The sequence below is a fragment of the Coregonus clupeaformis genome, unplaced genomic scaffold (assembly GCF_020615455.1).
Source record: "Coregonus clupeaformis isolate EN_2021a unplaced genomic scaffold, ASM2061545v1 scaf0578, whole genome shotgun sequence".
Lineage (NCBI taxonomy): Eukaryota > Metazoa > Chordata > Actinopteri > Salmoniformes > Salmonidae > Coregonus > Coregonus clupeaformis.
In genome coordinates this window covers 143,981-171,950 of record NW_025534033.1, presented here as the reverse complement: position 1 = coordinate 171,950, position 27,970 = coordinate 143,981, and the positions used below count along the sequence as shown (strand labels likewise).

Genomic DNA, 27,970 nt, shown 5'->3' with positions numbered 1-27,970 from the left:
GGGGGACTGTCCAGGGGCCGCCTGGCCTCCAGCAGCCGTCAGTAAATCAACCATCACCCAGCACAAATAGCCACCATTAAGGGTTAACATGAAGCAGATGGGAGCGTAGGGGTTCTGCTTGTCCAATACCACAGTCTGCTCTACTCCGTCCCTCTCCTCACCTCCATGTGTGACTCCATCCCACTGGAGAGTTCCAGCCAAGAAAATAATTACAATTTGTTGTGTGTGTGAGTAAGAGAGAGAAAGAGAGGGAGATAAAGAGAGAGAGAGAGAGAGAGAGAGAGAGAGGGGGGGGGGGAGAGAGAAAGAGAGAGAGGGAGAGGGGGGGAGAGAGAGAGAAAGAGAGAGAGAAAGAGAGGGAGATAAAGAGAGAGAGAGGTATAGAGAAAGAGAGAGAGAGAGTAGGAGAGAGCGGGATAGTGAGAGGGAGAGAGTGAAAGGCTTCCACTTCCTGGGGAAAAAACACTTGTCCCATGAGCTCATGCACACCAGAAAGGTCAATTATTCAATAACTAATACACATGAAAAGGGAGAACAGAGCAGCACACAATGGGTCCACCGCCTTAAAAGGGCGCCAGGGACCTCTCTCCTCAGGCTGGAGGAAGTCCCTATCACTCTACTGTACATGCTATTACACTGTTTCAATAGAAAACAGCACCACTTTGGAAATCTTTAAGGTGTACTGAAAACGGTTCCACTATTCCTCATAAATAATCATCACATCACATCTGATCTCACCACATTTGAGGTGGTAGCTAGGGCTCTAGCATCTGGAATTATTTCATCTAATTGAATTATTCCTTGGCCAAAGCTTCTCATTCAGCCACCCACACCCACACCCAGGCCAGGCCAAGCCCCACTCCAGCAGAGGAGTCCTCCACCTCAGATACCAAAGTGTATTTAGCTCCCAAATAGATGCTCCACTGCACTGGAGCCAGGGCTGAGCCACGGGCCATAGTACAAAACATCACCAGGGGAACAACTAGCTAGCTGGCTCTCAATAGTTAGAGCCTTCTTCACCCCTTTGCTCAGGTCTCATTCTGTGTACATATACACTTACACAGCAGCTCTCTTTCAGTCTACTGAGGCCTCTGCTTTGGTCTCACCCCGCAAGCAGCTCTGGACTGGATAATAGTGAGGTTACCATCAATTAGAGCATCATCTTAGATTAGCATCATTTAGAGTTTGAGCTGGTGAATGGCCTCCTCTGTGTCAGGACTAGGTCAGGTTGCCTGGGGTCTCTCTGGAGCTGGAGTCATGACTTTTCACCAAACGGAAAAGAACACAGACACACACAGACACAACACAGCAGTAGCAACGTTTCACCTCAAACATGAGACAGAGTAGCTTTATGGCCTGAAATTACATGGGTAGCAAAATCATATGTTCTGGCCTTGGTCTAATACTCCGGTTTGGGTCCTGGTACTGTACACCATAAAGAGTGTATCAACAAGGAGAGTGTTCCTGCTGAGTCTAAAGCAGGGAGGGAAATGTTGATCAAGTCCGCTGAGCCAACCAGGCGCTCCCCTGCCCTCCGTGGCATTATAACTTCAATCAGTAAGCTAAATATCACTGTGTGCTGGACTTTGACTGCTTTTGAACCCACTCAAAGGGCGCCATCAAAGAGGAGCCAGTAAAAGGCCTTTCTTCCCCGGCTGGCCACCAGAGCTCAAAGCATCCAGAACCAGCAGCCAACTTAACATGCTAAGGCTCACTGGGACCTGACCACACCACTACCTCATCTCTTTCTTAACCCCAGTTTCTGCTCATGTCTTCTCCTCACACTGCACCATTTCAGATACAGTAGAAAGCCACAGAGTGATTCGAGCAGACAGTGTGCAGTAAAAGAGCTGTGTGTGAACGAGCCTGGTTGCTGCTCCAGCAGGTCATGTGATGTTACCAATGTCCCCTTCCCCCATTAAGCTAGCCTTAAGCCTAACCATTGTGGTGGTGTTGATGTAGCCTTCTCTGTGGCCTTCGGTAGTTTTGCTATGAGGGGCAGAAAAAACTAATTGATATTTGTGCGTCTGTAACTTTCTCACTCATCATTATTCACGATTCATTCAGGATTATACGTAATCATGGTAGCATCCACATTCATGTAGAAGTGTTCAGAAACATATTATATTCTTATTTACAATGAAAGTGACTCCAAAATGACACAATACATTATTTACAAAACATTTCTATTGGGCACAAAATAATCTGAAACACAACCAAAACAAACAGCAAATGCATCAAACAAGTTTGTAGAGTCATAAGCTTGATGTAATCATTGCGTGCTATGAATATGGGACCAAATACTCAACTTCTTACTGCTTTAATACACATATAGGTGGATTTGTCCCAATACTTTCAGTCCCATAAAATGAAGGGACTATGTACAAAAAGTGCTGTAATTTCTAAACAGTTCACCTGATATGGATGAGAATACCCTCAAATTAAAGCTGACAGTCTGCACTTTAACCTCATAGTCATGTATCATTTCAAATCCACAGTTCTGGAGTACAGAGCCAAAACAACCACCAAATTGTCACTGTCCCAATACTTTTAGAGCTCACTGTATGTGGTGGCTGAAACAAAGCACTAACAGAAGAGAGTGTGGTGATAGCTAGCTCTGAAGTTCCCACAGAGAGAGGGATTCAGCGAGAGATGGCCACGATTGGCTATTGTTGTCTCAATGAAGAACCTGTGCCACAGGTCTGCCATAGGTCTGGTATGAGATGAGGACACTAGGGTAAGGAAAGGGAAAGGGGGATACCTAGTCAGTTGTACAACTGAATGCCTTCAACTGAAATGTGTCTTCCGCATTTAACCCAACGCCTCTTACTGGGCTTGTTTATTATGAGTGAGATATGGGTACATAAGAGATTTGAGATGGGTACATAATACTGATAAGCCCTCATAAAGCTGCATCTGATAGGACAGAGGGTTGTTTTCCCACTACAGGAAGTAGGACAGTCTATGAGCTTAAGGGTTGCTGTAGAAAGAGATGCACAGAGAGTCAGGGGTCAGTTATGGCCAGTCAGCCATGTCGTGAGTAAAAACCATGACTAGGACCCAGGACAGGGCCTCTCCTGACCACCCCAGATCAAGCACATACTGCCTCCCGTGTGGTTAGTGTCCTCCACTCCACCTAGCACCCAACCACCCACTTTGTTCGTATTCCATTTTCATTTACTAGTAGTAATAGCAGGTATGACATGTATCCTACTTTACAGTACACCTCCTGTTACAGATTCATCTCCCTCCATCTCCTGTAGTAGCACTCCATGTATTTGCATTAGTGGTGTTTCTCCAGATGGTAAGCTTTGCAGAGGGAATAAGGCCTCTCCTTGGCGGCGTGTCAGAAACGCAGCACCATTACCGTTTTAGGCCACTAGTCACACAACACAGACAGCGGAAATGTTATTACCTCAGCAGGCAGCTCCTCATAAATAAGAGCTAATGGACGTCACTTCGCTGCTCCCAGCCTCCAAGGCCCAGGGCAGACAGGCAGGCAGGCCTCCCCGCATAGACCTAGCCCAGCCGCCCACCGACACCGGCCTCACAAGCCCTTACGTAACAACATGATAAATATAGGTGATATATTTCACTTCCACAAACCGTTCCCGGTGAGGGAAGTGGATGTGGCTTGAGCTAAATCAAACAAAGAACTGAGACCCTCACGTCCCTTTTAGTCATGTTTAAATCCAGAAACAATTAGCTTGATTGGCATCAGGGCTGTTTTTTGTAGTAGGACAGCTAAGGCTCTCTCAGGTCTTCAACTAGGCCACTTTAAATGGCGTCTTGAGTCAGGTTGAGGGAAGGATAAAATAAAATGTTTTGGTTAGACATACCAAACATTTATGAAACACACTTGTTAGGCGGCTGTTGACTTGCTGTGCACTTGCTTGTGCCAACTAAACAGTCTTGTTCATTTGTGTTTGTTGAGACCAACTGGTGCTGAGTACATATTAGGAGCCATAACCTGCAACCCTGTCTCTCTTAGCAGCCACAGAACAGCAGCTGAGCCTCCCACTAGCCCCTAATGCCATTTCTTTCTACCTACCCCATGAAAACTGATTACAGATCAGCTCTCCATATCCCATCCGGAACCTTAATCATTAAGAACCACAAGACAGGCCCAGGACCAGTTGTTACGGGCAAAAGCAGGTCACACGCCTGCTCACCCACTGTCATCAGCACAGATGGGGAGTCATTCATGCGGCACTCCTCACCTGTTGAGAGGGGTTGTTCCATTCCTCTCCCCTCCCCTCCCCTCCCCTCTCCTCTCCTCTCCTCTCCTCTCCTCTCCTCTCCTCTCCTCTCCTCTCCTCTCCTCTCCTCTCCTCTCCTCTCCTCTCCTCTCCTCTCCTCTCCTCTCCTCTCCTCTCCTCTCCTCTCCTCTCCTCCTCACTCCTCCTCACTCCTCCTCACTCCTCCTCACTCCTCCCCTCTCTTCCCTTGTTGGACAGCAGGTGCCCAGCAATAATGAGTCAGTCTCAGCTCAGCCTCAGCTGTCTGCAGCCAGCCAGCAGCCTGCCCAGACAGTGCCAACTGTCAGCCAGCCCAGAGCCAGCCTAAGCCAAGGCCCCAGGGTAGGGCAGCTAGTGACGGGACGTCCCGGAAACAGGCTCTCAGTGACACACCATCAGTCTGCCTGGCCGTCCCCATCCCCCTGGGACCAGTCTCAGAGGGGCTAGTCCCAGGACCGGACAGACAAGCCTTTGGTTTGGTCAGCTAGCTGCTCCTCACTTCTCTAGATCTAAACAGACATCGATTTTCTAACACGCACATGGGAAATGAACTGTTGAGATAGCAAATAACAGTGAGGAATTGTGAAATCACTCTCTCTACAATGTCTAGATGGGAAATAACAGTGATGCAGGAGCGACATCGCACTCTCTCTACAATACCCACAGTGAAAAATTACTTCTATAGAGACAAGATAATGAGGGACAAATGGCACATGGATTCTGAGAAACAATACCGAAACAAATTGACTAAAGAGTATCCTCTGTGCCTAGTATAAAAGCCTATTAGTCAGATTGGCTGCATGGAGTTGAGAGGTGTGGGGGCATTAGGTTCAGTTGGACACATGAGCTTCACAGCATGGTATTTTCCCATAGTCATCTTGTTGTTATATGAATCTCCGATGCGAGGAATGATACTGTCACAGTGAAACAGGCCTTAGCAGTGGAATGAATAGAGAAGGGGATTATCAAAGACAACACACACAGCTTCCTAAGTACCCACACTTCTCTTCTCTCTGTCAGTTTCTCTCGCCTGGGTGACAGGCAGCCAGCAGGGACCAACAGCCTGCGATGATTTGTGATTCAGACAGGAGGTGCATTTGACAAGCCTAAGTCGATGTGATAAGCAAACTATTAATAATTCAATTAACAGATCCTCTGACTGCACGAGAGTCGGTAAGAGGACTATCTGGAGTGAGGAGTGATGTTTCAGCATGCTCTGCAGTATTGCCTCTGACACTGCAGCATACATTACATTAGTTCTCAACAGCACACATAATGCAAGCAAACATCAGAAGAAATTGTGATCAATGAGTATCATGATTAGCCCTGTCCATATTTGTTTGGACAGGGACCGATCCAATTATTGTTTTGACAATTGCTGTGCCATTTTAATGCCCATTTGGGATTGTATCTTTCAGCAATGCAAACCATTACTCATATACTGGGGTACCAAACTGACCAACCCTACTCCCTGTACATCAAGGCTCTCGCATCTTTTTTTTTTTTTAAACAACAAAGAGAAATTGCTCCAGTGAATTCCTGAAACAGTCATTATGCCTAATCCACGGTGACATTGTCCCAGAGAGACAGAGTACAGCAGAGGTTGGGGAGAGAAACTGAAATGGAAACAAACAGGAGGGCTAATAGAAGCTGTGGGTTCTTCTCCATTCTCTAACTGCCACGGCTCTGTTTGTTGTTGGAGCCGTCCGTTACACGATGTCTCCAGGCTACTGTTGTCTCAGACACTCAGCAACACAGGCAGTCATGAATAGGTGCCATTTGGGTTGCAGATCAGAACTACCAAATCAAACAAACAGAACCAGTATAACGTGCTGTGATGAGATCAGTAACCAGACTGGCTGGAATGCTGTGGTACTGTTGACACAAGGCATTTTAGCCAGATCAGATCTGATCATGATTTTGCAAGATGATAGTCAAATGTTATGGCAACAATAGCGTGTGGCTAGTGTGGACAACTATTGCCTCTATGGACAGATTTGAGAAGAAAACAAAAGCCATGTCTAATTTAATGTCTCTCAAAACCAACCCACTCAGGGCATCCCCACTGAGCGCAAATTAAACACGTCAATATATCATAGAACTATCTATTATCTTAAGATTACAATGCAATAAGTTCAATCAGCTGTGTTTGCTAGGGATGGGGAAAAGGTGGGACACCACTCCGGCCCACGAGGATTGACCATAGACAGCCACTGAAACAGCCCCTCAACAACACACAGACAGACCCCGGACCTATCACTCTAACTAAAACATGCTCTAGATAGCTAATGTCCCAGGAGGGGTTGCTGCTGAGAAATCATCTGAACCAATGCCTGTCTGGGGAAGTGCTGCGTCACACATGGTCACACATCCACAGCCTCACCATGTCATATACTGAACAAAAATATACAACGCAACATGCAACACTTTCAATGATTTTACTGAGTTACAGTTCATATAAGGAAATCAGTAAATTGAAATAAATAAATTAGGCCCTAATCTATGGATTTCACATGACTGGCCCAGCCAATCAGAATGAGTTTTTCCAGGCAAAAGGGCTTTATTACAGACAGAAATACTCCTCAGTTTCATCAGCTGTCCGGGTGGCTGGTCTCAGACGATTCCGCAGGTGAAGTAGCCGGATGTGGAGGTCCTGGACTGGAGTGGTTACACGTGGTCTGCGGTTGTGAGGCCGGTTGGACGTACTGCCAAATTCACTAAAACAACGTTGGAGGCGGCTTATGGTAGAGTAATGAACATTCAATTCTCTGGCAACAGCTCTGGTGGACATTCCTGCAGTCAGCATGCCAATTGCACGCTCCCTCAAAACTTGAGACATCTGTGGCATTGTGTTGTGTGAGAAAACTGCACATTTTAGAGTGGCCTTTTATTGTCATCAGCACAAGGTGCACCTGTGTAATGATCATGCTGTTTAATCAGCTACTTGATATACCACACCTGTCAGGTGGATGGATTATCTTGGCAAAGGAGAAATGCTCACTAACAAAGATGTAAATGAATTTCTGCACATAATTTGAGAGAAATAAGCTTTCTGTGCATATGGAACATTTCTGGGATATTTTATTTCAACTCATGAAACATAGGACCAACACCTTACATGTTGCGTTTTTATTTTTGTTCAGTATAGATCAGGGGTAGACAACCCTGCTCCTGGAGGACCACAGGAACTTAATGCGTTTGATTTAACTGACCTGGAAGAACAGGTGTGTTGAATTTAGGCAATCACTGAACTGATCAATTAGCTCAGTTGGTCAGATGTGGTGCCTAGTTGGAACAAAATCCTGGACTCCAGGAACAGGGTTGTCTACCCCTGTCATAGATGATAGAGGTCTGAGAGGGGCCCATGCCTCCATATCTTATGTGAACAGTCAACCAAGTCAAAGCTCAATATGTGAGAAAGTTACAGTTACAGTGCTCCCACAGGACCAGAGTAAACGCAATTCACACAAAGAAGATTGTGTTAAAGATGATGTGACACACATTACTTTTCCTCTTGTCACACTTTGATATTCCCTGTTTCAACTTGACTCTATGGATCGGGCCAAATGTGGAGAGGTGGTAAGCATAAGCGACAGATCCTCCAGCAGATGTCATTTGTGTGAGCTTGGAGATGGGAGGCATATGTTCCCTGTGTCCGTGCAGAACATGAACATTTACACAGCCCCAGGCCAGGCAGCCGTATTCTAATCTGTTCCTGTTCATGGTAGGAAGTGATTATCCGAACAGAAACACATGCACTCTCTGGATCCTCTCCCCTGCTGTCCCTGGGAACACAGAGAATCACAGTCACTGTTTGCTAAACCCACAGATGAAGTGGAAATTGTTTTTTACTGTGACTGCATGAGAAAAGGAGTCGAAATAGAAACTGAATTCTACCCAAAGAAATTCAGTGGCTTAGTGGAAACAACAACTCTTTTCCTCTACAAGGTGAGAGGTAGCATCCATTGTTGTGGGTTTTTTGACTAACTGTTTGCCCAGTCTCATTTTCTTGTGTGCGTGTGTGTGTGTGTGTCAGCTCATGCCCTGCCAGACATGGTTTCTACTAGCAGTTGATTCAGGTAAACAGGATACCTAAAGTAGAAGCAGGGCCTTTGAAAAGCCACAGGAGTAAATACATGCCATGATGTGAGACCAAAGGGGGTAGAGAGAGAGAGGGAGAGAGAGAGGGAGAGAAGGAGAGCGAGAGGAGGCCCTGCAGTGAATCTAGAGGGGGAGGGGTAAACACATACCCAGTGCTTTTCTCTAACCATCACTTGTTTCCCTCGACAGCAGTCTATCAAATCAAATCAAATCAAATTTTATTGGTCACATGCGCCGAATACAACAAGTGCAGACATTACAGTGAAATGCTTACTTACAGCCCTTAACCAACAGTGCGTTTATTTTAAACAAAAAAAGTAAGAATAAAACAACAACAAAAAAAAAAAAAAAAAAAAAAAAAAAAAAAAAAAAAAAAAAAAAAAAAAAAAAAAAAAAGTGTTGAGAAAAACAAAGAGCAGAAGTAAAATAAAGTGACAGTAGGGAGGCTATATATACAGGGGGTAACGGTGCAGAGTCAATGTGCGGGGGGCACCGGCTAGTTGAGGTAGTTGAGGTAATATGTACATGTGGGTAGAGTTAAAGTGACTATGCATAAATACTTAACAGAGTAGCAGCAGCGTAAAAGGATGGGGTGGGGGGGGCAGTGCAAATAGTCCGGGTAGCCATGATTAGCTGTTCAGGAGTCTTATGGCTTGTGGGTAGAAGCTGTTGAGAAGTCTTTTGGACCTAGACTTGGCACTCCGGTACCGCTTGCCGTGCGGTAGCAGAGAGAACAGTCTATGACTAGGGTGGCTGGAGTCTTTGACAATTTTGAGGGCCTTCCTCTGACACCGCCTGGTATAGAGGTCTTGGATGGCAGGGAGCTTTGCCCCAGTGATGTACTGGGCCGTACGCACTACCCTCTGTAGTGCCTTGCGGTCAGAGGCCAAGCAGTTGCCATACCAGGCGGTGATGCAACCAGTCAGGATGCTCTCGATGGTGCAGCTGTAGAATTTTTTGAGGATCTGAGGACCCATGCCAAATCTTTTTAGTCTCCTGAGGGGGAATAGGCTTTGTCGTGCCCTCTTCACGACTGTCTTGGTGTGCTTGGACCATGATAGTTCGTTGGTGATGTGGACACCAAGGAACTTGAAGCTCTCAACCTGTTCCACTACAGCCCCGTCGATGAGAATGGGGGCGTGCTCAGTCCTCTTTTTTTTCCTGTAGTCCACAATCATCTCCTTTGTCTTGGTCACGTTGAGGGAGAGGTTGTTGTCCTGGCACCACACGGCCAGATCTCTGACCTCCTCCCCTATAGGCTGTCTCATCGTTGTCGGTGATCAGGCCTACCACTGTTGTGTCGTCGGCAAACTTAATGATGGTGTTGGAGTCGTGCCTGGCCATGCAGTCATGGGTGAACAGAGAGTACAGGAGGGGACTGAGCACGCACCCCTGAGGGGCCCCCGTGTTGAGGATCAGTGTGGCAGATGTGTTGTTACCTACCCTTACCACCTGGGGGCGGCCCGTCAGGAAGTCCAGGATCCAGTTGCAGAGGGAGGTGTTTAGTCCCAGGATCCTTAGCTTAGTGATGAGCTTAGAGGGCACTATGGTGTTGAATGCTGAGCTGTAGTCAATGAATAGCATTCTCACGTAGGTGTTCCTCTTGTCCAGGTGGGAAAGGGCAGTGTGGAGTGCGATAGAGATTGCATCATCTGTGGATCTGTTGGGGCGGTATGCAAATTGGAGTGGGTCTAGGGTTTCTGGGATTATGCTGTTGATGTGAGCCATGACCAGTCTTTCAAAGCACTTCATGGCTACAGACGTCAGTGCCACGGGTCGGTAGTCATTTAGGCAGGTTATCTTAGAGTTCTTGGGCACGGGGACTATGGTGGTCTGCTTGAAACATGTTGGTATTACAGACTCGGTCAGGGACATGTTGAAAATGTCAGTGAAGACACTTGCCAGTTGGTCAGCACATGCTCGGAGTACACGCCCTGGTAATCCGTCTGGCCCAGCGGCCTTGTGAATGTTGACTTGCTTAAAAGTCTTACTCACATCGGCTACGGAGAGCGTGATCACATAGTCGTCCGGAACAGCTGGTGCTCTCATGCATGCTTCAGTGTTGCTTGCCTCGAAGCGAGCATAGAAGTGGTTTAGCTCGTCTGGTAGGCTTGTGTCACTGGGCAGCTCGCGGCTGTGCTTCCCTTTGTAGTCTGTAATAGTTTTCAAGCCCTGCCACATCCGACGAGCGTCAGAGCCAGTGTAGTATGATTCAATCTTAGACCTGTATTGACTCTTTGCCTGTTTGATGGTTCGTCGGAGGTCATAGCGGGATTTCTTATAAGCTTCCGGGTTAGAGTCCCGTTCCTTGAAAGCGGCAGCTCTACCCTTTAGCTCAGTGCGGATGTTGCCTGTAATCCATGGCTTCTGGTTGGGGTATGTACGTACGGTCACTGTGGGGACGACATCATCGATGCACTTATTGATGAAGCCAGTGACTGATGTGGTGTACTCCTCAATGCTGTCTGAAGAATCCCGGAACATGTTCCAGTCTGTGCTAGCAAAACAGTCCTGTAGCTTGGCATCTGCGTCATCTGACCACTTTTTTATTAACCGAATCACTGGTGCTTCCTGCTTCAGTTTTTGCTTATAAGCAGGAATCAGGAGGATAGAGTTATGGTCAGATTTGCCAAATGGAGGGCGAGGGAGAGCTTTGTATGCGTCTCTGTGTGTGGAGTAAAGGTGGTCTAGAGTTTTTTTTCCCTCTGGTTGCACATTTGACATGCTGGTAGAAATTAGGTAGAACGGATTTAAGTTTCCCTGCATTAAAGTCCCCGGCCACTAGGAGCGCTGCATCTGGATGAGCGTTTTCCTGTTGATTAATGGCCTTGTACAACTCATTCAGTGCAATCTTAATGCCAGCATTGGTTTGTGGTGGTAAATAGACAGCTATGAAAAATATAGCTGAAAACTCTCTTGGTAAATAGTGTGGTCTACAGCTTATCATAAGATACTCTACCTCAGGCGAGCAAAACCTCGAGACTTCCTTAGTATTTGATTTTGTACACCAGCTGTTGTTTACAAATATACAGAGACCGCCACCCTTTGTCTTACCGGAGCCAGCCGTTCTGTCCTGCCGATGTAGCGTGTAGCCTGCTAGCTGAATGGTATCATTGTTGTCGTTCAGCCACGACTCCGTGAAACATAAGATATTACAGTTTTTAATGTCCCGTTGGTAGGATAACCGTAATCTTAAATCGTCAATTTTATTCTCAAAAGATTGAACGTTGGCTAATAGTATTGATGGGAGAGGCAGTTTACTCGCTCGCCGTCGGATCCTTACAAGGCACCCCCGACCTACGTCCACGATATCTCCGTCTCTTCCTCAGGCGAATGACGGGGATCTGGGCCTTGCCGGGTGTCTGTAGAATATCCTTCGCGTCCGACTCGTTGAAGAAAAAGTCTTCGTCCAATGCGAGGTGAGTAATCGCTGTCCTGATATCCAGAAGCTCTTTTTGGTTATAAGAGACGATGGCATAAACATTATGTACAAAATAAATTACAAATAACGCGGAAAAACACACATAATAGTACAATTGGTTAGAGGGCTGCTCTCCTCTATGAATAGCCATGATCATGTTAGAGCAACAACAAAACCCCTTTGCTGTGGCACTCAAGTGTAGTGAAACTCAACAAGGGGGAATATTCCACCTGACCATACATGATCAACATTAATATCCATCAAATATACAGCAATAACACAGTAGTAAGATGGGTTGTGAGAGCTGTGGTCAGGAGAGGTTGTGTTTTCTCTAGCAGGAGGTAAGCTTGGCTTCTTATATGGTGTTGAGTAAAGCTTAAACCATGTATTTAGATCGTAGGTAGGTAGTTGTAGTTAGGTATTGTAGGTAGTTTATTTAGGTAGTTATTTAGGTAGTTATTGTAGGTTTCCGTAGGTAATTATTGTAGGTAAGTATTGTTTACGGCGGAGCCCGGCGAAGCACGAGGCTAGCTAGCTAGCGGGTAGCTACTGGTAACGTTTAGCAACGGTGGAGAGTTGTTTCCAATGTTAATGTGCTAGCTAGCCAACGTTTAATTTTTGCTGCGTTATGAAAGGAACTAGACACGGACACGAATTATCTGTTTAGTGTGTTAACACACTATTGGTAGTTTGTTGTAACCAAGTATTGGTGCTAAACTGTGTGTTATTGGATGCTAGCATGCTAGTTAGCTATGGCGTCATAGTTAGGCATCGTGGGCTGTTGTGGGTAGTTACTGTAGGTTAGCATTGTTTTTCGGCGGTGCCGGGTGTAGCACGAAGCTAGCTAGCTAGCCGTTCTTCAAACAAAGTCAACACAGTAGCCATTGCTAGCTAGCCAACACGACCAGCTAACTGTACTGTAGTAGCTAAATACAATATACTTGTGCTAACTAGCCAACGTTTAATTATTGCTGCGTTATGAAAGGAACTAGACACGGACACGAATGATCTGTTTAGTGTGTTAACACACTATTGGTAGTTTGTTGTAACCAAGTATTGGTGCTAAACTGTGTGTTATTGGATGCTAGCATGCTAGCTAGCTATGGTGTCATAGTTAGGCATCGTGGGCTGTTGTGGGTAGTTACTGTAGGTTGGCATTGTTTTCGGCGGTGCCGGGTGTAGCACGAAGCTAGCTAGCTAGCCGTTTTTCGAACAGAGTCAACACAGTAGCCATTGTGTGCTGTACTGTGGCAGCTAAATACAATATATTTGTGCTAGCTAGCCAACGTTTAATTATTGCTGCGTTATGAAAGGAACTAGACACGGACACGAATTATCTGCTTAGTGTGTTAACACACTATTGGTGGTTTGTTGTGACCAAGTGTTGGTGCTAAACTGTGTGTTATTGGATGCTAGCATGCTAGTTAGCTATGGTGTCATAGTTAGCTAGCTGAATAAAGTGGGTTGAGTCTATTCCTTTAAACATTGAACCGCTTTGGTTCACAACAATTCTGATTTCTAAAGGTGGAAGTTGGGAGAGTTTTTGTTCGGGTGGTTCAGTGAAATAATTATAGTTTCTGAGGTGGAAGTTTTGGTGAGGGAGGCCCTACTCTCTCCTCTCCCAGATGTTTAGTTCATTTCATTCCGATCTCCTCTGCATTATTGTAGCCATTTGCTACAGCCTGTCAACTATGCCTCTGCCTATCCCTGTTCTCTCCTCTCTGCACAGGCTACACAAACGCCTCACACCGCGTGGCTGCTGCCTCTCTAACCTGGTGGTCCCTGCACGCACCCCACACCTGGAGTTCCAGGTCTCAGGCAGCCTCTGGAACTGCCGTTCTGCTGCCAACAAAGCTGACTTCATCCCAGCCTATGCTAACCTCCAGTCCCTCGACTTCCTGGCGCTGACGGAAACATGGATTACCACTGAAAACACTGCTACTCCTACTGCTCTCTCCTCGTCTGACCATGTGTTCTCGCATACCCCGAGAGCATCTGGTCAGAGGGGTGGTGGCACAGGAATCCTCATCTCTCCCAAGTGGACATTCTCAATTTTTCCCCTAACCCACCTGTCTATCTCCTCATTTGAATTCCATGCTGTCACAGTCACTAGCCCATTTAAGCTTAATATCCTTGTCATCTATCGCCCTCCAGGTTCCCTTGGAGAGTTCATCAATGAGCTTGACACCTTGATAAGTTCCTTTCCTGAGGATGGCTCACCCCTCACAGTTTTGGGGGATTTCAACCTCCCTATGTCCACATTTGACTCATTTCTCTCTGCCTCCTTCTTTCCACTCCTCTCCTCTTTTGACCTCACCCCTCTCACCGTCCCCCCTACTCACAAGGCAGGCAATACGCTTGACCTCATCTTTACTAGATGCTGCTCTTCTACTAATCTCACTGCAACTCCCCTCCATGTCTCCGACCACTACTTTGTTTCCTTTTCTCTCTCGCTCTCCTCCAACACTACTCACTCTGCCCCTACACAGATGGTAATGCGCCGCCGCAACCTTCGCTCTCTCTCTCCCACTACTCTCTCCTCTTCCATCCTATCATCTCTTCCCTCTGCTCAATCCTTCTCCCTCCAATCTCCTGATTCTGCCTCCTCAACCCTCCTCTCCTCCCTTTCTGCATCCTTTGACTCTCTGTGTCCCCTATCCTCCCGGCCGGCTCGGTCCTCCCCTCCAGCTCCGTGGCTTGATGACTCATTGCGAGCTCACAGAACAGAGCTCCGGGCAGCGGAGCGGAAATGGAAGAAAACTAAACTCCCTGCCGACCTGGCATCTTTTCACTCCCTCCTCTCTACATTTTCTTCATCTGTTTCTGCTGCTAAGGCCACTTTCTACCACTCTAAATTCCAAGCATCTGCCTCTAACCCTAGGAAGCTCTTTGCTCTCTCAGAATGACCTTCTTGATCCAAACCAGTCAGGTTTCAGGACTGGTCATTCAACTGAGACTGCTCTTCTCTGTGTCACGGAGGCTCTCCGCACTGCTAAAGCTAACTCTCTCTCCTCTGCTCTTGTCCTTCTAGACCTGTCTGCTGCCTTTGATACTGTGAACCATCAGATCCTCCTCTCCACCCTCTCCGAGCTGGGCATCTCCGGCGCGGCTCACTCCTGGATTGCGTCCCTACCTGACCGGTCGCTCCTACCAAGTGGCGTGGCGAGAAGCTGTCTCCGCACCACGTGCTCTCACCACTGGTGTCCCCCAGGGCTCAGTTCTAGGCCCTCTCCTTTTCTCCCTATACACCAAGTCACTTGGCTCTGTCATATCCTCACATGGCCTCTCCTATCATTGCTACGCTGACGATACACAACTAATCTTCTCCTTTCCCCCTTCTGATAACCAGGTGGCGAATCGCATCTCTGCATGTCTGGCAGACATATCAGTATGGATGACGGATCACCACCTCAAGCTGAACCCTGGCAAGACGGAGCTGCTCTTCCTCCCGGGGAAGGACTGCCCGTTCCATGATCTCGCCATCACGGTTGACAACTCCGTTGTGTCCTCCTCCCAGAGTGCGAAGAGCCTTGGCGTGACCCTGGACAACACCCTGTCGTTCTCCGCTAACATCAAGGCGGTGACCCGCTCCTGCAGGTTCATGCTCTACAACATTCGGAGAGTACGACCCTGCCTTACACAGGAAGCGGCACAGGTCCTAATCCAGGCACTTGTCATCTCCCGTCTGGATTACTGCAACTCGCTGTTGGCTGGCCTCCCTGCCTGTGCCATTAAACCCCTACAACTCATCCAGAATGCCGCAGCCCGTCTGGTGTTCAACCTTCCCAAGTTCTCTCCACGTCACCCCCCTCCTCCGCACACTCCACTGGCTTCCAGTTGAAGCTCGCATCCGTTACAAGACCATGGTGCTTGCCTATGGAGCAGTGAGGGGAACGGCACCTCTGTACCTTCGGGCTCTGATCAGTCCCTACACCCAAACGAGGGCATTGCGTTCATCCACCTCTGGCCTGCTGGCTCCCTTCCTCTGCGGAAGCATAGTTCCCGCTCAGCCCAGTCAAAACTGTTCGCTGCTCTGGCACCCCAATGGTGGAACAAGCTCCCTCACGACGCCAGGACAGCGGAGTCACTCACCACCTTCCGGAGACATTTGAAACCCCACCTCTTTAAGGAATACCTGGGATAGGATAAAGTAATCCTTCTACCCCCCCCAAAAAAAAATTTTGTAAAGTGGTTATCCCACTGGCTATAGGGTGAATGCACCAATTTGTGAGTCGCTCTGGATAAGAGCGTCTGCTAAATGACTAAAATGTAAAATGTAAATGTAAATGTCAGCTCTCTAATTGGTGGTAGCACTTCTACATGGGGGGCAATCCCCCTGTCTCTAGTCTCTGTTTGTCTAAGACTCAGGGTCAATTAGGCACTGATAATAGTAGTGATGGGAAGACATGCCTTCAGTGGAAGCCTTCTGTAATGCAGTTCATTCACTAGGAGCCAATGGAAAGGCCTACCCTCAGTGAACCTGGACCACACAACCCACTAGAGGTATTCATGGGTCCACCCCAACCTGAATACCGAGACCCCAAACCGAATACCCGAGACCCGACCAGGTCCAAAGTTCTAACTTTTCCCTCGGGTCGGGTCCTGTTTAATTGTCATCGGGTATCAGGTCTATGTTACTACAACTGATAGACCAGAGTGGACACGAATGGACCAGACCACGGCTCTGCATAGGCATATTTATTTTACGCTAATAAGGTGAATTTATTGACTTATAGAAGGCCTAGCCAACATATAAAGTCTTATTTGTTAACCAGAAGAGCAATTTGGCAGACTTTTTTGTCACTTGGGTCCAATCGGGTCTGGTCTAGACCCGGACCTGTTAGGGTACGAGTTGGGTCTAGGTCTGGTTGTCATCGGGTTCATTCGGGGCTCGATTGTCCTCTAGTCCGATCGGGTCCTAGTCCCCCTTGTTTTTTATTCCCACGTCTGTTCGGTTCCAGGTCTGATTGTCCTCGGGTCTGTTTCTGGACTTTCTGGACCCCAGACGATCTCTTCTACCCATTGCCTGCAGATGGACGGGATTGTCCTGTCCATTCAGATCCCAGACCCATTATTATGTTTATTTAATTTGACGTTTTAGTCATTTAGCAGACTTACAGACTTACAATTAATGCATTCATCTTAACCCTAAAATCACCAACAGGGGTCAAAAATGTAGTCTCTTTCGTATACTAGTGGTGCACGGCTAAGCTGAAAATGTGGACTCAGTAGTGTGCAAAGCTGTCATCAAGGCAAAGGGTGGCTATTTGATTTGTTTAACACTTTTTTGGTTACTACATGATTCCAGATGTGTTATTTCATAGCTTTGATGTCTTCACTATTATTCTAAAATGTAGAAAATACTAAAAATGAAGAAAAATATGATATGAGGCCCTGGGGGGGGGGTGGAAACCAGTACAACTAATAAATATAATATTCCAAAGTTAGACCTAAAAGTCTGATGACACCAGTGCCCATATCGCCTAGAACGCTCATACCGGTGGCCATCTTAGGTCATACCGGTATGTCAGATTAGCTCAATCGCCAATTTCTCAGCCTCGGAGTATCACAGAAACACCACTTAATGAATAACTTGGCTATAAATGTGTGAAAATGTTAAAATATATGCTTATTTGGGGAATTTAAACCATTTACTTGTGTTACAAAAGGTGAATAAAATAAAAAGTGTTACTGTTTGACAGAAAGTATCGTTTTGTCATCATTTTCCCTTTGGGGTAAAAAATGACCCCTTTTGGTGAATTTAGGGGTCAAAATACAGTATGTTGGTGCTTTTAGGGTGAGCTAGACGAGACCACATATCACAGTCATGGCAAGTACATTTTCCCAATAAAGAAGTTATCAGCAAAGTCAGTGCTAGTAGACCCCCCTGCTCAGGGAGCGAGACATGTTGTTGGTCTGACCCATGGCACTGTGCCAGGTTCTGGTCTGTTACCCAGGCAACAAGGAAGTGGTCCTCCATAAACTTTTTAAAAGAGCATAGTCAGAGTTGGTCTCCTGCCTTATTCTTTACCACACGGACCATGGGCACTGTTCCCTCATCATTGATCTGATCTTATTCAAATGTACCATGCTATGATCAGCATTACTATGTAACTATGTTCTGCCTATTGAGGTACAAATGCTAGATGTTTGGACAGAAAACAAAGATAGTAGAGAAACCTGACCACCTCCCAGTCTAATGATACACCAATAATAAACCTGATCTTTGCTCAGAATAACATCACATCAGTCTTTGGGTACACAGACACCAACTGCAAGACCTACTGAATGGGTTTCATTGTGATTAGATCCCCATAGGGTTTTTATTCAGACTCAATCTAATATCAAGTTACAGACTGGTATTACATCATTCCTTATCCTTTAGAGCAGGGTTCCCCAATAGGCGGACCGCGGGTCAAATTCGGCCAATTTTATTTGGCACCCCAAGTTCTGAGCAAAGAATAAATACATTTTGTTTTTGGACATTAAATACTGTAAAATCACCAGGAAATCAGCTCAAAGTGATTTAAAATGATTTATAAATGATGTTCCGGCCCCCCTGACCCTCCACTCAAGAAAATAATTAGGCGGAATCTAATTGGGGACCCCTGCTTTAGGGTAAGAGACCATCACAGACTTGTGTCATTGAAAACCAAAATACTTTCAATGTTATCTCTTAACCCTCGAGTCTAAGCCTTTAAGAACTAAACATAGTTACAATGTTGTGCAAACATTGTGCTGCAGCATGCACTCAAAACTATCATACAAATACAGTGGGGAAAAAAAGTATTTAGTCAGCCACCAATTGTGCAAGTTCTCCCACTTAAAAAGATGAGAGAGGCCTGTAATTTTCATCATAGGTACACGTCAACTATGACAGACAAATTGAGAAAAATAAATCCAGAAAATCACATTGTAGGATTTTTTATGAATTTATTTGCAAATGATGGTGGAAAATAAGTATTTGGTCACCTACAAACAAGCAAGATTTCTGGCTCTCACAGACCTGTAACTTCTTCTTTAAGAGGCTCCTCTGTCCTCCACTCGTTACCTGTATTAATGGCACCTGTTTGAACTTGTTATCAGTATAAAAGACACCTGTCCACAACCTCAAACAGTCACACTCCAAACTCCACTATGGCCAAGACCAAAGAGCTGTCAAAGGACACCAGAAACAAAATTGTAGACCTGCACCAGGCTGGGAAGACTGAATCTGCAATAGGTAAGCAGCTTGGTTTGAAGAAATCAACTGTGGGAGCAATTATTAGGAAATGGAAGACATACAAGACCACTGATCATCTCCCTCGATCTGGGGCTCCACGCAAGATCTCACCCAGTGGGGTCAAAATGATCACAAGAACGGTGAGCAAAAATCCCAGAACCACACGGGGGGACCTAGTGAATGACCTGCAGAGAGCTGGGACCAAAGTAACAAAGCCTACCATCAGTAACACACTACGCCGCCAGGGACTCAAATCCTGCAGTGCCAGACGTGTCCCCCTGCTTAAGCCAGTATAATAAATAATAATAATATGCCATTTAGCAGACGCTTTTATCCAAAGCGACTTACAGTCGTGCATAAAGTGCATAAATTTTTTTGTGTATGGGTGGTCCCGGGGATCGAACCCACTACCTTGGCGTTACAAGCGCCGTGCTCTACCAGCTGAGCTACAGAGGACCAGTACATGTCCAGGCCCGTCTGAAGTTTGCTAGAGTGCATTTGGATGATCCAGAAGAGGATTGGGAGAATGTCATATGGTCAGATGAAACCAAAATATAACTTTTTGGTAAAAACTCAACTCGTCGTGTTTGGAGGACAAAGAATGCTGAGTTGCATCCAAAGAACACCATACCTACTGTGAAGCATGGGGGTGGAAACATCATGCTTTGGGGCTGTTTTTCTGCAAAGGGACCAGGACTACTGATCCGTGTAAAGGAAAGAATGAATGGGGCCATGTATCGTGAGATTTTGAGTGAAAACCTCCTTCCATCAGCAAGGGCATTGAAGATGAAACGTGGCTGGGTCTTTCAGCATGACAATGATCCCAAACACACCGCCCGGGCAACGAAGGAGTGGCTTCGTAAGAAGCATTTCAAGGTCCTGGAGTGGCCTAGCCAGTCTCCAGATCTCAACCCCATAGAAAATCTTTGGAGGGAGTTGAAAGTCCGTGTTGCCCAGCGACAGCCCCAAAACATCACTGCTCTAGAGCAGATCTGCATGGAGGAATGGGCCAAAATACCAGCAACAGTGTGTGAAAACCTTGTGAAAACGTACAGAAAACGTTTGACCTGTGTCATTGCCAACAAAGGGTATATAACAAAGTATTGAGAAACTTTTGTTATTGACCAAATACTTATTTTCCACCCTAATTTGCAAATAAATTCATGAAAAATCCTACAATGTGATTTTCTGGAATTTTTTTTCCTCATTTTGTCTGTCATAGTTGACGTGCACCTATGATGAAAATTACAGGCCTCTCTCATCTTTTTAAGTGGGAGAACTTGCACAATTGGTGGCTGACTAAATACTTTTTTTCCCCACTGTACATTCACAGGAATGTGTATGGCCATTATAACAGGGTCATCAAATCATAACATTTCAGTTACAAAAATTAATACATTTCCCTCTGTCAACACCCAAATGGCATTGGGAAAATGACTTCTACGGGACTTTTTTGGTCTGTAAGCAGGAGAGTTGTTGTTTTAGTCGCTCAGAATGAAGTGCTGTGAAAACGACTTCCCTGCTCTGAGCTCTGAGAGTGGTTCACTTCACAGGAACGCTCAGTCAACGAGCCAGCTCTGTGAGAAATCAACAGGTGACCCTCCTGAAGAACAAAACCAACAATGTTCCCTCATCACCCACCTTGGAAGCACTACCAAACACACACACACACACACAGCTAAATGTGTGGGGTTACCAACTCCCTCAAAGGAAATGAAAAACCAGCTCAAACCAAAATGGATTTGTTGGCCCTCTATATCAGTGGTATATGGTATGTGACGTATCACCAAGCTAGATAGAATGCTACAACACTGCCTATGTCCAAAAATAGGTTTAAAGTGTGCTGGTCTTGGCAGTTTCCACACTGCCTGGGATTCAGCCACCTTGTCCTGGGTTTGTGGGAATGCACACCCCCATCACCACTGCTGCAAACACTTTACTTAGCCCGCTGCGTCTATTTCAGAGAAATGTGCATGAAACAATCCCCCAACCCCCATCACTCACTCACACACTCACTCACACACTCACTCACTCACACACACACACACCTTGCCTGCAAATGCCCAGGAAAGACCGCCCACTTGCTTAATCTGTATTTATTCAATTAGAACCCAGAGCAGCAACATTCCTCCTAAATGACCTCATCTCAGTAATCAAAACCATGCTCAGAATGAGCGAGAGAGCGAGAGAGAGGAGAGAGAGGGGGTAGAGAGAGCGAGAGAGGAGAGAGAGGGGGTAGAGAGAGCGAGAGAGAGAGAGGGGGTAGAGAGAGCGAGAGAGAGGAGAGAGAGGGGGTAGAGAGAGCGAGAGAGAGCGAAAGAAAGAGCACTTAAGTATTCACTGTTTAGGTGTCTTTAACCTCTGATCATACTGGTCTGTATCTAATACTTCATGACTATCAGGCTGGATACTGCGCTCTCCCACTGAATCACACAGCAGGGAGTCAACTCCAGCAGAAATGAAAGAGAAGGGCTAATATTAGCAGAAATGAAAGAGAAGGGCTAATATTAGCAGCTGTGTGTTCGTGCAACACCATGCTTCACTACTCTGTCATCCAGTCTGGCGAGACGATAGCATTTGACTCCCACAGGTGCCATGGTTGCTAATGATAACTTCCACAAAGGAACCGTAGCAGAAATGTTGTTCATACAATCGGCCAAACAGATGAGTGACATTAGATATGGGATCAAATTACTTGAATCCCACCACACTGAGTCATGTTTTCCGTCTGTTGGCTCACAGACGTCATGTTAAATAACACTTTGTGTTCCAAAACTTTTGTCTGATGACTCAATGTTATGTCACCTCTCTGCCATTCCACTCACTGGCTTGGCTGTGTCTTTATTTCACCTACTCCCAGTGGGGATGACCTGCCTGCCCTGTCACTCTGTTATTGTAGAGTGACATCATCCTCCCTGCACTGTAAAAGGACCCTCACATTGTGTGACTAGTCTAGTATACACCCCAATGGTTTCAGTAGCTAGGTTTCCATTCAATTGGCAACAGATTTTCATGAGAATATTCTAAAATCCTTATCAAGACAATATGCTCATTTTCCCACCAGTGGTGTGTTTCCACCAAATTGACTTGTTGCAGATAAAAAGTTTTCATGTACCGAATAAAAATCTAAAAACTTAAATGTTTCCATTGCATTTTCAACTCTACCGATAGTTTTGTCACAAAAACTGTTGCGTTAAATAGCAAATGTGCCTACTCTGGTCTTGGCACGTGCGTTCTAGCCAACAGCTCGCAGATACATTGCGGGTAGGCTGTGCGGGTAGGCTGTGCGGGTAGGCTGTGCGGGTAGGCTGTGCGGGTAGGCTGTGCGGGTAGGCTGTGCGGGTAGGCTGTGCGGGTAGGCTAGTCAACATGATGAGATTATTATGGATAAGAGCGAGAATATCTTTATTTGTCAAAAGGCAGACAAGCATCGATCATCATGTCACCAGAATAAGACCCTCAATGTTTATTGGAAAGGAGCATCAAGATCATCGTGCACTTTCACCACCCTGTGAAGTTCATAACTTATTTCATCTGTAGCCTAATAAACTCCATATTTGCGCATAAAGGCATTTTCACCGCAATTTCTCGCATAATTCATTTTACAGACACAAAAAGATCCCACCATGTCGCACAAACAAATGATCTGTCGACATTTATAAAATTTTACCGAAATGTCCTGTTTCCATCACAGCTGTCGTGATTTTTTTTATAAGGTATGACTTTACTCGCATAAAAACTGTCGCGGTTACTGAGCCAAGAAAGTTTTTTTTTCATCCCACTCAAATAAGGCCAATATGCTTAATAGGATAGAAGCTTTACATTTCTCTATAGATTCAAATGTATCTCTGTAATCCCTTTACTGTAAAAAGGGTGGCAGGTTCTTTTTCACCAGTCAATCTTATCTTATTTCATCAAGTATACACTACCACACACAATCACACCCACAAGCCCATACAAATCTAGGAGGTCCATAGAAAATGAACAGGAGTGGAGGGACTTCCTTTTCCAAAGGCGCTGATTCCGGCTGTTCCATGGTCATTAACCCAACATGACTCAGACAACCCTCCGTTCCCCACCCCAACCGACCCTCCACCCCTCCACAGATCTGGATGGGAAAGCCTGGACTCAACAGCCAGCTGTGAGGCTTTTCCCCTGGCAGCCAACTTCTAGAAAACTCTAATAGGATGTAGGCGCTTTCCATGTTGTCAACATCCTACACATTACCAAATTCAATGTATTTTTCTTTAGATCCACAGACATATACAAAAGAAACAAGAAAAGGAATGCAGTCAACACACCATCTACAACAACTACAATTTTGACTAGATCTTGCCTACAAGGTGAATAGCAAATTGACAGCCAAAGGGTAGGCATAAAACACTATAATGGTGCTCAGTCAAGTATATAACTTCCTTTGTCTTTATAGTGGCTATGAATCACCCAGTAACAGATTAATGATATTGGTTACTAAGCTCAAGCACTTGTTTGGCCAGCTGCAATGGTGCACAAATAAAACATAAGAAACCTAAATGCTGCAGGGCCAGGCAGTATGTCACTGAGTCCCCCACACACTGCCCATGATATTGACCTGCTGTAACATGCTACTAAGGTATGTGTGTTCTCCCACAGCACTGTCTGAAAGTCCCCTGGCCCTTTCTCTCTCAGCTTGGGGCTCTGGCTGGGCCATGGGCAGGCAGGCACAGGGTGAGTAACATCCCATCCCACCCTCCAAGTGCTGTGGTTTAGATCTTGGATCAAATTGCTTGGGCTGGGTGAGGATGCAGAGCCTATGACCAGGGATCATCAACTAGATTCAGCCGTGGGCCGATTTTTTCTTGAGCAGATGTTCAGGGGTCCGGAACATAGTTACAAATCATTTGTAGACTGCAAATTGACCACAGGAAGCCCAAACAGATAGAATATTTGACTAAAACATAATAATTTCAAGCCTTGCTTACATTTGTATACAATCACATACATATCTCTATTATGTATGAGAATACTTTAGAAAATAATTCCAAAATTAAAATCACTTGGAGCTGATTTCCTGGTGTTTTTACAGTCTTTTAAGTTCAACAAGCGGGCCACCAGTTGGGGAACCCTGCTATAGACTATGCATGTAGAGCATCTAGGCCATTAATACTGCACTCATTTCTCACAGATTTGACATACTGTATATATGGGGAATTCCTTTGCATTTTGGATATGTCAAGGGACAGATAAGAGGTTGATGCTCATCTAAAAGATATGGTTGCACATTATTATGTTATACTGCTATTTTGTATTTGTATTTATTATGGATCCCCATTAGCTGCTGCCAAGGCAGCAGCTACTCTTCCTGGGGTCCAGCAAAATTAAGGCAGTTATACATTTTAAAAACATTACAATATATTCATAACTGATTTCACAACATATTAAGTGTGTGCCCTCAGGCCTCTACTCTACTACCACATATATATATAACACAAAATCCATGTGTACATGTGTGTATGGTGCGTATGTTATCATGTGTTTGTATGCATGTGTCTATGTTTGTGTTACTTCACAGTCCCCACTGTTCCATAATGTGTATTTTTATCTGTTTTTTAAATCTAATTTTACTGCTGGCTTGAGTTACTTGATGTGGAATAGAGTTCCATGTAGTCATGGCTTTATGTAGTAGTGTGCGCCTCCCATAGTCTGCTCTTGACTTGGGGACTGTGAAAAGACCTCTGGTGGCATGTCTTGTGGGGTATGCATGGGTGTCAAGAGCAGGGGTATGCATAGTTCAAACAGACAGCTCGGTTCATTCAACATGTCAATACCTCTCACAAATACCAGTAGTGATGAAGTCAATCTCTCCTCCACTTTGAGCCAGGGGAGATTGACATGCATATTATTAATGTTAGCTCTATTCACAATGAACACAGTTGTGGTACGGTTATTATAAAGAGGAACGAAGAGTGTTGCTCAAGACTGGATTGGACACATTCTGAAATGCTAAGTGCATAGAAAAAAATAGTCTTATTTCCCAAATGAATGTTCTTTAGTGAATGCAGACTGACCTGCAAGTTTCAACTAAAGGCTCCAAAGGCACTGTTGCCATGACAAAGCAATCATCCAGAAAATATATGTGAACTGCTGATCGCTGAGCTGCATAAAGTCTTCTCCTACCTACCCTATATTCTACTCATCTTGTTGACAAACAACAATCTTGTTGAGAAAACAAAATGTAATAACCAGTCTATTATTATCTTGGTGTTACTGTCCTAACAGTATTAATATTTTCATATCACATTATTAATCACATTACTGTCTCATTACACTGTAATAATGAACTTGTACTGAAGTCTACTGTTCCCTATCCCTATTGGAACAAGTCAACGGTGCATGTTTCCTTGTTTGGACCAAAACTCAAGTATTTGCTAAAAATACTAAAGTACTTTGAAGTGTGTATACAATACTTAGCCTACCGCTCCATTCCGAAGAAAAATAGGGTCAGAATGGCTGAACCGTGGCACAGTAATCTGATCAATATCCATGGTATACATTTAATGAGCTTTCTGAAACCTTAATGGACCTTCAGATCACAACAAAAGCCCCAAGCGGCACGTGCTGCTGACTGCCCCACTATTGTCTCAGTCACTTTAGACATGCAGCTGCCCACCCCCAGTCTAGTCTCCTGGAATTAGGACCTGGCATTATAGACTCCTGAAGACACAAAGAGGACTCCAAAGCGTGTCCACTCATTCTGTCACATCTTTATGTGTACCTTCAGAAAGAAACTACCGGTGAATATAAAGGTTTTGACAGTGAAAAGGGAAAGACAAAGAGTTAAATGTGTGTGTACCTATGGACAACACACTGTGTGTGTTGGAATGCCATTGACAAGGCTATAAACGACAACTGTGGCTGGGCAATGGCTGCTTGGGCCATTGGCTTGAACAACAACTGTCTTTAGCAGCAGCTGTCATTGCTCTGCAACTGTTTGAGCAACAAATGGGATTGATCATGAAAACTGATAAGATTCACACATGATATCAAGGTTAGAGAAAGGCATACATGTAGGGATATTATCTGTAATTAATATGCTTACAGTTATGGATGTGTAGGAATGTCTTTATATCCTAGGCCGATTCACCTAGATTTTATAGATCCAAATGAAGGTTAGATAGTCTGTTGGCTAAACCGTTATTAGGCTATTCAATCGGCATATTCATTGTCTGATAATGAACATGGGCTACATTAATAAAAATGGTAGGCAATAGATTTGTCAATACTGCACCTAATGGGTATGATGGAAAATACGTTCAATGTGCCTGTTCAATGTGAGTTTACATAAGAGTTTTGTTTCAGATTTACGCTTTCAAGCACAGCAGGCCCAGAAGTTCTGAACGACGTGTTACATTGTAGCCAAGAATTGTAGACTGATGTAGCGCAGCACTGGGTAGGACGATCCACCCAAATATAGCTACAAAACAACAGAGAGATGTTGACAACTCAAGTTTGCAAATAAGTATTTTCTAATTGCTCAAAAACACGAAATAGGACAGATAGCCTGTTTGACCAAATTGTTTTATGAACTTTGAATTAGTCGATGTAACATTTTGAGACATATGATGTAGTAAAGGCTATATATAATAAGAAAGAAATAGGTCTAAAGCAAGATCAAGTCAAACCACTCGAAGAATTTACAACACTCAAATAACAGCAGTAGGCTGTACAAGTAGCTCAATGTTATAATACTTAGGTTATAGTCTTAAATCAAAGTTCAACCTAAATCACAATTGTGAGACTATTTCTTCACTATTTCTTACACAATTACTGTCCAATGGCCTGTTATTCGTTGTATTGACAAATAGGCTTAAAGTAAAAAAATTATCTGACACAATTTCAAGTGTTTTTACAGAATATGTTTTGTGCTAAACAGGCCTCGGCGACTGTAGCCCACTATTGCGAGAATAAAATGAACTAAACCCCATCATACGCTTGTGGGGTCCCCATTCGCAACAGCTCAGCCAGCCTCCCTCCAGATTCCCAAACATTCCGTACAAAGTGGCTGGAGAAACGGCCGACTATTTACTAACCTGGATAAATTGTATAGTTAAGGCTGACTTCCCGACACCACCACCTCCAACCACAACCAGTCGATACTTCTCCTGCACCGAGCCGTCCTTCCACCCTGCCATCGAGGACACACTTCTGCACTCGCCGCTGTCTGAACACCAGTAGCGGAGACACCCACTTTTCAGTGAAAGGCCTTCAGTTGAAAAATGGAACGAAGGAAAATCGCGAGCCTAAATAGACTGAAACGATAACCGCGTCTACAATCCGTTCCAGACTAGAGGAATTAACGCTGCTGCTCACTGAGCTACGGGCGACCGAGTCCATACGCCCTCAACAGCGTTGCTAACCACTGCGTTTTTAAGATGTGAAACAGAAAGGAGTGATCAGTTAGTCCAATACAAATATCCGTCGCTAGGGGCACTTTACTTCTCATGAGTGGCATGGACTAAAGGGGCATTTAAATATTACCATTGTAGAATACTCATTTTATGATCTATGTTCCTTTCAGGTAGGCCTTACCTTTGCTTTCTTTAAGTGCTGTGCTATTTAGAACAGAATAAGGTTGAGATTATTCAACAAAATTGTAATTTATAAGGATTCATTTTGGCCTAGCACAGACTATCCTCAGTAGGCTACAATGAGGTCATGTAGTATTAATGTCCATGTTAATGTAATTAACAGTATCCACCATCCAGCCCACACATGGATGGATGGTGATTGTAATGGATTTCATACTTTCAGCTATCATTAATCTCTGATGGTCTGGATGATCAATAAGCCTATCTTCCAAGTAGCACATCATTTTAGTGGGAAAGGCAAGTTTAGTCTGGCCTGGAGGGATTGCTTTTGGCTAATTTCCATTCAATACCTTAAAAAATTGGAAGATATGCTGCTTCTTGGCACTGTCTGTTTTCACAGCTGTGGAGCGCTGACCTCACA

The 27,970-nt window shown here is 45.0% G+C and overlaps 1 protein-coding gene across 1 annotated transcript in view; it reads right to left on the bottom strand.

Annotated features, from left to right (window-relative positions):
• LOC121556187 (ras-related protein R-Ras2) overlaps positions 1–27,403 on the bottom strand; it is a 40,538-nt gene extending 13,135 nt beyond the window's left edge. The window contains exon 1 of the mRNA XM_045216005.1: positions 27,052–27,403. Coding sequence (XP_045071940.1) covers positions 27,052–27,153 — 102 coding nt within the window. The 5' untranslated portion in view covers positions 27,154–27,403. The remainder of the gene's footprint in view (positions 1–27,051) is intronic.
• Positions 27,404–27,970: the final 567 nt, after the last annotated feature.